Below are 12,886 nucleotides of genomic sequence, written 5' to 3'. Positions count from 1 at the left end.
TTTTTACTATAAACTTAGAGAATTTATGTTTTGAATAAGCTATCATACTTTCAGAAAGAATCAATTTGGCGCCCTAAATTCTTCAGTTAGTCAAGGAAAAATATTCCTTTCTCTTCACTCTAGTCTCTCCTAAAACTTAAATCTGAAATAACTGTTCTTCTTGTTATTCCAGGGTACCATTATGGCAAAAGTCATTGGTCATCAGGTTATAGTTCTTTCTCTATGATTTTGTAACTAGTTTACAAGGAGCCCAACAGGTGCTGTATAAATATCTGTTGATTGAATGATGAAGAAAAAGAAGAAAACAGAGATCAGTCATGGTTATACAGATCAAATGAAAAACTGCTTAAAGTTGTAAGTTTCTGTTACAGGTATGAAATGCCTCAATATGGAAGTCGCCGTCGTTTGTTACCACCAACTGGACAAGAGGAATATGGTGAGGTGGTTGGCGAAGCTGAGGAGGAATATGAGGAGGAAGAGGTAATTACTGTAATTTTTTTATGTAATGTTAATATTTCAAGAATAATATTTTTTAGCCCTATTTGAATAGCAGGCTACAAAACATTTCAAAAATCAGAAATCCTATTCACTTAGTAGTTGATTTCCATAGAACAATTTAATAACGCTAACCATTCCATTGCCTTGTCTATAGAAAGAAATTATTTTTATATAAGTTTTATTTATTTCTATAAAACATTAAACACTTGGAATAAAGCCACAATAAAATGTATATTTTATAAAATCCTAAATGTTATTCCATAAAGATAATATTATAATCAAATACGTTAAAAAGTATTTTGCAAAACAAAATGCTCCCACATTGTCTAGCAAACCTAAAAATAATGAAAAAGTACAATATCAATCTTTTAATTATAAGAGAAAAATAAAACCACCAGTATTCTTAATGGAATTACATCATTTAAGTTTAAATTACCATAACTCATCTATATCAAATTCTTATACTTTGCCTGAAATATTTATTTGGAATACTTATCCAAAAATTTTAAAGAAAAAAGTTTTGATGTCACTGTAGTTTTACCCTGTTCAAAATTTTAAAAATAGTCAGATTTTACATTAGCTATTCAGATAAGCTATCATAATTTCCTGATTGCTTAAAATTTTGTTAAAGCAAATACATAAAACTATTAATCAAAGTCTAGGGATGGGAGAGGGAAGAGGTAATGATTAATTTATTTCTTTCTCTTTTGATCTAAGGTGCAAAATAAATTTTGAATAAGAAAAAATGAGAAAGCATTAAATTTTGGTATTATAAGGTATAAGCTAAAATAAAATAATTTACATTTCCTTGAACACCTTCTCTCTATATGCAGTGGGGATAAACAGTAGGGAATTGTGTGATTGTTCTATGAAGCCAGTTTTATAACTTGCATGAAGCTGTCAGCCTGCAGATTCACTCTTGCTTAACTTGTGTGAGACACGGTCACATAATAACCATTCCCCAGCTGACACTTCAATTGCATTTTCATGATTTTCAGGAAAAGGCAAAGAAAGTTAAAAAACCAAAAGTTGAAATTAGAGAGCCTAGTGAGGAGGAAGAAGTAGTTGTCACTATTGAAAAGCCACCAGCAGCTGAGCCAACATATACGACGTGGAAGAGAGCCAGGATATTCCCCATGATTTTTAAGAAAGTTAGAGGACTAGCTGATAGAAGAGGCATCACTGACCTTGAGGATGAAGAGTGGCAGAGACGCCTTGAGGCAGAAGATAAAGATTATTTGAAACTAACACTGGACCAAGAGGAAGCTACAGAAAGCACAGTAGAGTCGGAGGAGGAATCCTCAAGCGACTATACTGAATACAGTGAAGAGGAATCCGAGTTCAGTGAGTCTGAGACGACAGAAGAGGAGTCTGAGACAGAGACACCCTCTGAGGAGGAAGAAAGTTCTACCCCTGAATCAGAAGAATCGGAATCCACGGAGTCAGAAGGAGAAAAGGCAAGGAAGAACATTTTTCTTGCAAGAAGAAGGCCCATTGCTGAAGAGGTCAAGAAAGTCAAAGATAGAAAAGAGGAGCTACCTGAAGAGCCAGAAGAACGGAACTTGGAAGAAGAGGAGGAACACCCAGCAGAAGAACAGGAAAGTGAGCTGGCCCCTGTGGAAGAGCCCACAGACCTCGAATCTCAAGACATCACTGAGGAGGGCAGTGCAGAATCAGCTTCAGTGGAAGGAGGTGTGGAAAGTGAGGAGGAGTCAGAATCGGGTAGGAGTAGCAGTAGTAGTGAAAGTCAGTCTGGAGGTCCTTGGGGCTTTCAGGTGCCAGAGTATGACCCAAGCAAGCGAGCAAACCAAAAGAAGTCTCCAGGAGCAAGCTCAGAAGGTTACAACACAGCACTTTAAAAGAGATCACAGTAGGTGAAAGTTTTGCAGTGATGAGTGCTCTTGTGTGCAGTGCCTTCTGTGTGTTCTCTGAAATGACACTTGAAGGGGAGGAAATTGATCATGATTCTTATCTGACTTAAGATTTGGAAGCATGCCAGAGAAGTGAATATATATGCTATCCAAACAAACAGATTTGTATATCAGAATATATTAGGGTAAATCTGACTGATCTTTCCTATATTAGTAATTCAGAAGACATGCAATCAGTTACTCAGTATTTAATATTTCATACTGTGATTTCTGTTAATGCAATGTGGCATTATGTATTGCCAGTGATGCTCTGACTACTGGAATGGACTATATGAATATATATATATTATATATATATATACAGCGGTTTTGTATCATCTTAAATCCTTAGGACAAGCTGTAACAAATGAGATCTCTACAAGTCTACTTTTGCATATATGTACATTTCAAATGGCAAACATATTATCAAAAATATCATGAACATGTTCAGTTAGGTTTATAGCTGGCAGTTTCAAATATTAGAAGTTAAATTATATAAATTTTAAAAAATAAAAGTTATTACCATTTCCTTTCTGTTGTGGATAGGAATTAAAGTGGATTTAGAAAAAAAATTGAATTGTAACAGTTATAAATTTTTTTTCTGGGTAACATAATAATTTTGAAATATATATCTGGAAATCCAAAATCATGGCTTACTTAGTGTAACACGTTGGTACTTCACATATCCCAAAAATGACAATACTATTTTAAGAATAACCAAGTAGTTTTTCACCTCTGCACCTTGTCATTTCTAATGTGGATTGGTAAAAGAAAAATAAATTTGTGAAAATTTCCATTGTGTTCCAGTTGCTTACTAAAGGCAAATTTACAATCATTAGTTTTCTGTTTTGTGTATTACAAAATAAATTGTGCAGGATGGGAAGATATTTTCTTTTAAGTTAACATGTATTTAAATGGGATGATCCAGAAAACCAGGACGCTTCAAGTGAATAAATGCATCAAATTATACAAAAAGTTTGGCTAATAATGGAGGATTAATTAAGAATTACAATATTGTAGGTTCAAAAATATCTTTAAAATATTGGGAATGGAAGTATTAGCATGAACAGAATATACTAATAATGCTGGGCTTTCCTTTCAATTTAACTTTCCTGAAAAGTATAGCAACTGTCAAAGAATGGATCAGATTCTTAAATATAACCAATATACTTTTATTTTCCCACAGTATAGCAGTAATTTGATCTAAAATAATACAAGTACTTCCTGAAATGTCTACTTTCCAACCTAGCAACTTTTTTCAGAAGTTATTACGCTCTCAAACCAATGAAGAATTTGTGGAAAAGAAACTGATGTTAATAAAAAGGTTCTTCCCTCTACCTCTTGAGTTGTTACCTTTGATAGCTTTCTGTCAAAGGTTTTGAATTTTGCAGGCATTGTAATCTTTACCCTTTTAATTCCTTTAATAATGATTCATGCTTTTTTATTTTGACAGTGGGCAAGAAAAAGAATGATAAAGTTAGTTGTTGATCGAGAGTATGAAAGTAGCTCAGCTGGAGAAGAGAGTGCTCCTGAATGTCAGAGAAACCGTCTTCACAATCCTAAAATCCACAGTAATATCAATGGCAATATATACATTGCACAGAATGGCTCTGTGGTGAGAACCCGCCGTGCCTGCCTTGCCGATAACTTAAAAGTTACTTCCCCTGTTCGATTGGGGAGGCACTTTAAGAAACTAGACAAGTTGGCAGTGACACATGAGGAGAATGTCCCCTTGAACACATTATCGAAGGGGCCATTTTCTACTGAGAAAATGAACACAAGACCAACTCTGGTTACATTTGCCCCTTGCCACGTGGGGACTGACAGTACAACAGTGAAGCCTTTGGGGAACAGGCTGAAAAGCACAGTTGAACAGGAGTCCATGGTTGACAGTAAGAACATCAAGGAGGTTCTGGACTTCAATAGTGACCACACGCAGTCAGATGACGAGGAGCTTTGGATGGGTCCCTGGAACAACCTCCATATACCAATGACAAAACTGTGACTGATTTTTTTTAAACTTATTTTAATATTTACTTCAGTTTTTAATAAACTGCCCTTTTTACTGTCACCGAGAAACCAACGTATGGGATTTATATCATGCACACAAGCTAAAACATTGAACAACAGGCTTTAAAGTTTAAAAAGAGACAGATTTACACTCACATTTGTATCAACTAATTGTTCTTCCCAAATATCTTTTTGGACAGACTCTCAATTCACTATATAACATCATTTAAACATTTAGCTGTTTTGTTGGGCCCTGAAATTTTTTTCATTTTAATAAAGAAGAAATAATTTACTAAATAATCATTTATATTTTGTTGATTAACATAGATTACTTTTCATCTCTAGCTTCACGGAACTTGTTTTGGTGCATGTAATTTTACTTTTCATAAAAAATGGGAAAAATTTATATTAGAGGATTTTACAGGTAACGGGTTTATACAGTTGCTGTCTATACCATCCTGATTTTTTAAATGAAAGATTGAATTACAAAGAGTGATAGTTAATGTGGGGATCTTCTGTAAATTATGTAGAATCATGGGCCTATTTTCCTTATTGTCCAATAGAAAGTTTTTCAGAGTTTTCGTATGTATATGTTGACCTATTAAACAACATTTGAAGTCATATCTCTTTTATAAATATCATTTACAATTTTCCCTGGTGTGCGCCCCACACTCTGTAAACACTCTAACCATACCAATCATAATAGGCAATTTAGTGTAGCCATTTGAAGTTAAATAATTATTTGGAGCATCAGAGCAAAAGCTTCCTGAGGCAAGAAAGGGTCAAATAGGCAGTAATGCATCTAGAACCACAATTTCAGTATAGAAAGTATAGTAAGATCAGAGAAGTCTCACATTAATGCCACCGAACATGAATATTTTATTAACTAACTCAGTATAAAGGAATTTGGCAGGGTCAAGAATTTATATAATATGTGAAATGCCAATAAAGGCTGTAAATTCATAGCTTCAAACATATTATAGTATTTCACTTTTCCCAGCTCCAGTTTATTCATAAAATATTTTAATGCACATAATGTTTATGTGCATAAAATGCAGACCAGAAAATGATCGCCTGGGTCCATTTTTTTAATCAAAGAACACAGTCTTGATTTTTCACCATTGAACAAAGCACAGTGTTTCACCATTAACAGAAATGAAAAAAAAAATATCCTTTCAGAAAAAATCCCCCAAACTTGCCTTGTGTGTTGCATTCTCTCCAGATATAAAAAGGATGAAGTAATATAATTTAAGATAATTCAGAATTTTATTATGGCTTTGTATTTTATAGATGTAGCTCACTTCAAATTTTGCACGTTATTGACCAAGTTCAGATTTCAATAAAATTCTCTCATGCACGCTTATTATATGGTTGAAAGATTGAATAATGCGTTACTATTTCCCTCCTACATGGTTCATATTTTAAAACTTGTTTACTATAATGCTATGTCCTTATTTTCAAAGTGAACAAATTGTATGTAGCTTAACTTACATGAGTAGTATGTTTTAATTTCAAATTTCAAAAAGTATTTGAGATCTAATACAGTAACATCTCATTTATCTGACATTACTGGAAATTAATGCATGCTACACTCTTGCCATAAAAACTATCAGCATTAACTGGGAGCTTATTAGAAATATAGAGTCTTGCCCACACCCCCAGGTCTGCTAAACAAGAATCCATGTTCTCACAAGATCGCAAGGTGGTTTGTATGCATATTTACTTTTGAGAAGTAATTACCATTAATACCATTGAACTCCAGGGCTTACTCCTTGAAACACCAAAGCAATTGTTTTTAGTATAAAATATTTTGGATAGAAGTTACATTAAGCATATTGTGTTTTCCTACATGCTCAATCAGAAATCACTAAATATAAGTTAATAATTTCCTGATGTCCCAGGGTCATCTCAATTAGCATCCTGGTATTCTTTCTGCATATAGATTATGTTGGGTTTTTTTTTTTTTCTTTCTCTAATTTCAGGCTGTGATATTTAACTAATTTTGTCACTGTGCCTCTCTCTAAAATTCATCTTCCAGTTTACTTTGAATCGTCTGGTGAGAAAGTTTGTGTCTTTCTTTGTTTTGCTTGTTATTGAAAAATCATTAAAACCCAAGATAGGGATAAGGTATGTGGATTCAAGCAAAAGTCTTGTGATTCTAAGAAGCTTTTCAGGGTCACTATTGGGATCTGAGCACTGTTCTTGAAATCTGAAAGTTGTTGGCAGAAGACTAATACCCTGATATATGAGATGTCGCTGTATTTTAATGTTCAATTTTTACAAGGAAATATGCAAAATATTTCCAGCTACTTAGCAGACATATTTCAGCTATTTCAAGTTGACCAGTTCAGTAAAAACAATCATGAAGTTAATATGTCCCTAAGTTAGTGGACATACCTAAAGGTAAGCAGTATTTACACAGAGTAGCCAAATCAAATATTTGCTCAGTATATTTTGAGGTAAAGTATACATTGCAGCAAAAGCATTACCAACTAACAGCATAAATCTGGACTGATTGAATAGTAACTTTGATAGGACTTTATTCTATAAAACTCTGACTCAGGATTAAAATTGTGGAATCCAGGGGAGATATTCAAGTGTGTTTAAGAATACTTCATGTAAATGATGTTTCTATGTAAATGTTTATAAAGAAAGTGGTGGTTATTTTTCCTAGATGGGTATAGCAAATTTTTGTGGTGGTTCTTAATCAGCACCAGCTTTCAATCAGTCAGAAGAAACAGCAGATCTTGGCTGGTTAAGATGAGAACAGACTGATATGACTATAATATCGCTAAACCTGTTGATTTCAAGAGAAGGCCTTGTTGGCATGAAGGGCAAGGCAAGGAAAATGAAAAATAGATTCAAGGTGACATAGGGCATTTGTGACTCAAAGATCATGAAATCACAGAGGCTAATCTCTCTCTCTCAACTTCTCTTTTTCATTAGGTACAAACTGTGAGAGTTGTCATAGAATGATAACTGTAGGCTGGCCAGAAGCATCTTTTTAAATCCAGAAAAAAAAAGTTTGCCTTGAATTTTGTATGTGATATGGCATTCATGTTATTAAACCACGTTGTTAACAGGAATGCTAAAACATGTTATTTATGCTAAGTGGTTCTTCCAAATGGGATATGGTAGCTACTATTAAAATATTGTTAATTACATTTATGTATCATAGAGCCAGAAAATATTGAATATTGATCCTTGAGGGAAGACATTTTCTTTCTTTTACTTCATGAGCCTTACTTTTTCTCTTGCTCTGCTTCACTTTCTGCACTTTCTGCCATGAGTGGGGCTTATATACCACTTAAATTAATTAGTAAAATAGGCAGAAAGTTCTAATAATCCATTCTCAGGGCAGATGCCCACTGGTGCCTGCAAATAACATAGCGATAAGGCTGAGAGATAGGTTCAAAATTATATTGAGGACCTCTACTTTTTATTGATAATTTCCTCTACTCAAATGATAACATGGATTCTTTTGCTCTATTTTTTTCCTCTCTTGTTTTTGCATTTGTTGACTTTGATCTTTGTAATAACAATCTTTACTTTTTAGATTGGTGTTTTTTCATTGCAATCTACTTTATATTTATGATAAGTTAAGCACATATATGGAAGGCTTGAACATTGTCTATAGTTTGGAAAATTATCAATACATTCACTGCTCTCCCAATTTCTTTTATCCAAACACTTTTTTTAAACAAATATTATGTTACTGTATGTAAAATATGAATTAAAAATTTAAGTTAAAAATGCATTGTTACTCACTACACAATGTTTCAAAAATAAATTTCCATTTGAAACAAAATGGCCTCTCTTTCTGTCAGGTGGGGATAAACATCAGTAACGATTTTCCTATTTACATGTTTAGTATTTCAGTTTGATAACACAAAGAAAATCCTGCTCTGCAAACTCTTATCTTTGAACAATCTGGAGAAAGGATGTGTATTTTAAAACTATCATCCTTTCTGATACATTTCATTCATGTATACGTGTTACCAAGTTCTAAGAAGAGTGGGACACTGTGTTTTCTAACATTCCACCTATCCACTTAACTTTTAATTTTTATAATCCCATAAACACTAAGATGTTAATATATAATCTGTCAGCATGTCCATAGAAATGCTAAATGACAGCGTAAATATATCAAGAAGTATAGTCAATATGAAGTTACATTATGCCTTTTTACATGATTGAGTTGGATGTTTCAGGTTCATAATTTGTGTATTTATATCTTTTTCTATTATTCATCCATCTATCTAGCTATGCTCATGTTTCCCTGGATACATGCAGCTTACCTTAACTTTATAATGCAGTTGATGATATAATAACTTCAATCATCTTTTATCTCAAACAATCAGTATAGGGAAGAATAAGTTTTCTAAAACAACTGTCTTGAATACAGAGTAAATTCTTGGCCTTTTGCCCCTTTGCTCTTCATATCATAGAATAGAATTTTATTTATCTTTGTATTTCTGGTGCTCACACCAGAAAAATATTGCATTTAATAGAATGAGTTAATTCTAGCCCTGTCACTGCATGACCTTGGGTGGGTCATTTGACAATTCACCCCATTGGGAAATGACAATAATAACGTCCACCTCAAATAAGAGATAAAATCAGAGACTTGATCTGAACATATTTTTCCATCTCTATAATGGTATATAGAGATGGAAAGAGAATAAAAATTAGAAAGTGTTCTTCATATTCTTCACAAATATGGCCAGATTATAATATTTTACTTGCTAAATACCAGTGTAACTTTTACTGACCTATGCCAAGTAGTTGATATTCTAAGTTATAAGAAAATACATCTTTCCCCCAGGTAATGAAAATGGTTTGTATTTTTAAAGAGAAATAAACCTATAGGATGTTTCCCCTATGACTTGGGCTTCTGTATGGTAAAAAAAGTAATAAAGTAAAATAAATAAATAAATAAATAAGCACTGTTAAAGAACATCATGCAATGCCTGAGCTCCAGGAGGACTGTTGAGAGGTTTCATGGGTATGCATGTGAGGGACTCCTGAGCAGTCTCATCTAAAATATGTCCCATTTTAATCTAAATACTTACCCTAAGTACACCTTTTGTGTAGGGTAATCACTGAATTAGCAATGGCTCTTCTGAATTTGTTGTGAAAGAGACAAGATGTTTATCAAAATCTAGCTAAGTTTAGGGGCTTCCCTGGTGGCGCAGTGGTTGAGAATCTGCCTGCCAATGCAGGGGACACGGGTTCGAGCCCTGGTCTGGGAAGATCCCACATGCTGCTGAGCAACTGGGCCCGTGAGCCACAACTACTGAGCCTGCGTGCCTGGAGCCTGTGCTCCGCAACGGGAGAAGCCATGACAGTGAGAGGCCCGTGCACCGCGATGAAGAGTGGCCCCCACTTGCCACAACTAGAGAAAGCCCTTGCACAGAAACGAAGACCCAACACAGCCAAAAATAAAAAATAATAAATAAATAAATAATTTTTTAAAAAAGGAATTCCTTTTTTAAAAAATCTAGGGCTTCCCTGGTGGCGCAGTGGTTGAGAATCTGCCTGCCAATGCAGGGAACACGGGTTCGAGCCCTGGTCTGGGAAGATCCCACATGCCGCGGAGCAACTAGGCCCATGAGCCACAACTACTGAGCCTGCGCGTCTGGAGCCTGTGCTCCCCAACAAGAGAGGCCGCGACAGTGAGAGGCCCGCGCCCCGCGATGAAGAGTGGCCCCCACTCGCCGCAACTAGAGAAAGCCCTCGCACAGAAACAAAGACCCAACACAGCCAAAAATAATAAATAAATAAATTAAAAAAAAAAAATCTAGCTAAGTTTAGCTTAGAAAATTTAAGCTTTTTTCGTAATCTCAACAGCATGATTTACATAAATGAGTGTACTGACAAAAGATGGTTTGGAAATGTAGTATCTGTGACTCAGTGTCCTTACCCCCTTTACTATCTATTCCCCAGCAGATTTCTTTACTTTTGTCATTTCCTACAAAGGACACTGAATTTTCTAACTCTATAAAAATATTGATCATAGTACAATGAGGAGCGAAAACAAAATTTTAGTCAGCTTGAATACATATATATATATAAATAGTATAAGCCAACATTCACATATTTAAATTGATACTTTAGTTACATAGACATATTTAATTCATATAATAAAGTCATATCAAAATATTGCTTTTATAGATTCTGATTTGCCATATAATTTTATTTATACTATTGAATTCATCATTAATATCAATCACTAAGGTTTTTCCAGAGGTACAGGTACTATTCATGTAATAAGACATTTTGGGGTGGGGGGGAGGTAGGAGGAGACTAGAGATGTATATTCCTGATGCAACAAATGTATGCCTTTTAAAAGGAAGGCAAGTATACTGTATGCCTTTTAAAACTAAGCTTTGAAGGTTTACTTACATTAACATGTATAATTGAGATAGCATTACCATAACTTGCTTGATAAGCAATAAGTATAGGCTTGAAATAAGTGTCTAAATAGCATTATTAGGTTTATATCAGGCTCTTTCTACTGAGAGACAAATTCACCCAAAGACCTTAGGGCTGAAATAATATGGGCCCTAAGCTACCAACATGTCATTATGTAGTCATTTCCCAATGTTTGTGTCTAGGGCGGGGCTTGACAAATAAATTTTGGTTGTAGTCATTCCTTTGTTACTATATTACACTGGTCACATCCCAAACTCTCTAGTTCAGTTTCCATAACTACAAAATGAGTTTGGATATAGGATTCCTAGGGCCATTTTGAGTAAAAGCTGAAATAATGGGCACAATATTACCTCGAAACAAGCAAGCCATATAAATACAACTATGCTTTACAGAACCAGCTGCTGTGCCCATCTCCTGCCTGTGTTATTTATTTATATCCCATTTCAGAACAAAAGGTCTCATGGTGATTTACAAAAATGCATAGACTACAAGAGGTGAAATAAGGTTGAAAGAATGAGACAAAGGGAAATAAAGATAAGGGAAGAATAAATATAGTGCTTAGATTAGCACTCATTATGTGTGCCACGGTTCTATACATTAGTTATTTAAGCCACAAATTTAGTCCTAATCTCCACCAGCTGTCAGATCAAAAAGGAAAGTACAATTAGTTACAAGATTCATAGTGTGCATAAAGTTAGAAAACAATTATTGAAGAGAAGTCAGCTTTGCTTGTTATCAAGACAGGAGAGAAATTTTTCCTAAGGGACCTTATAAAAAGTACACTATATGATATATTGCCTTAGATGTAGTCATGCAAATTTTATTTCTTTGCTTCTCAATTTTCTCTTGCAAAGCTTGCAAACACCAGCCTTCCTTCTAGATCTTAAAGTGTTTAAGTCACTGACTCTGTCACCCTGCTACCAATGTTTCCTACGATGACAGCTGGAAGGGTAGACTGCCAGAATACTTTCTACTTTCACTAGCATTCTTTCTTGACAACAGATTTATATTAATCCCACTTTAATTAAGTCATTAACCAAAAGCCTGGTTGTAAAGCTCTATAGCTGTGCTGTTCACTGATGATGGCATATATAAACGCTGACCTATTTCTTTATTTCTTCAGAATATAGATTTTCCCCCTTGAAGTTTAAGCCTGAATTTAGGGAATATTGTTTTAGACCAATGAAACCAACTCTTATAAGGTAGGTAAAAATATGAAGACTATGCTATCACCTTAATTGCTTGAGTAATTTAGCCTAATTATGTCCAGTATATTAGCATTTCATACTCATATATTTGGACAAGGATGGGTGTAGTTAGTGGTATTTTCAGTGATGTCCTGGTAAACCAGCTCTCTAGAAAAAGCAAACAAAAATAAAGCAAATCAAAATGATTTGTTGTGTTTTCAGATTTCTGTGATATAAGAACTCCTACGACAGCCATATCCAGCTAAATTACCAGCTTGGCAAATTCTTGAAATTTTAACAAGCAAGTATGGACTTGTTTTACATGTTTTGTACTACAGCAATTATTAAGAGCACCTACTTTCACTTTTAAAAAGGCAGCAGAAACTTTCCCTGGAAGTCAAGAAAGGCTTTACAGAAGAACCTGCCAGAAAGATAATAGAAAATGATCAAAACAAGTCTTTGTATACAATGGGGGAAGAGAAGAGAAACAGAAGGACCAGCACCTTCTCTCTAAACAGGAGAGAAGATCTTTCTACCTCCCTCACCTTATCCTGGTCCACATACCTCAGTAAGTCAGTATGGTCACTGAACGTGGCTGTCCTCCCAAAAAGAATCATCTTGGCTGCTTTCTGAGTGATGAACAGAACAAAAGAGGTTGGGCGGGGTGGAGGTGGGGGGAGGCTACAGAAATCTATTTTAAATTTGGGGATTTTCTCTTGATCTGGAAGAGGGAAAAAACTGTCCTTTAATGAAATACTTAGCATGACTAATTGTACACAGTTACTGCTAGCTGCCTGTCCAGTGTCCATCCCTCCTTTCTTCTTTACTAACAGAGGCCTGCTTTGG

The 12,886-nt window shown here is 34.7% G+C and overlaps 1 protein-coding gene and 1 long non-coding RNA gene across 2 annotated transcripts in view; one reads left to right on the top strand and one right to left on the bottom strand.

Moving 5' to 3' along the window:
- The window catches only part of PCDH15 (protocadherin related 15), a 748,372-nt gene extending 744,446 nt beyond the window's left edge, over positions 1–3,926 (top strand). The window contains exons 33-35 of the mRNA XM_059899155.1: positions 372–480; positions 1,497–2,368; positions 3,862–3,926. Coding sequence (XP_059755138.1) covers positions 372–480; positions 1,497–2,357 — 970 coding nt within the window. The 3' untranslated portion in view covers positions 2,358–2,368; positions 3,862–3,926. The remainder of the gene's footprint in view (positions 1–371; positions 481–1,496; positions 2,369–3,861) is intronic.
- LOC132350211 (uncharacterized) overlaps positions 1–12,886 on the bottom strand; it is a 403,110-nt gene that overhangs the window by 133,047 nt on the left and 257,177 nt on the right. The window lies entirely within an intron of this gene.

Source organism: Balaenoptera ricei, chromosome 16, assembly GCF_028023285.1.
Source record: "Balaenoptera ricei isolate mBalRic1 chromosome 16, mBalRic1.hap2, whole genome shotgun sequence".
In the NCBI taxonomy this organism is placed as follows: Eukaryota; Metazoa; Chordata; class Mammalia; order Artiodactyla; family Balaenopteridae; genus Balaenoptera; species Balaenoptera ricei.
Note: the sequence above shows the minus strand (reverse complement) of the source record. Positions and strands in the feature narration are given on the sequence as shown.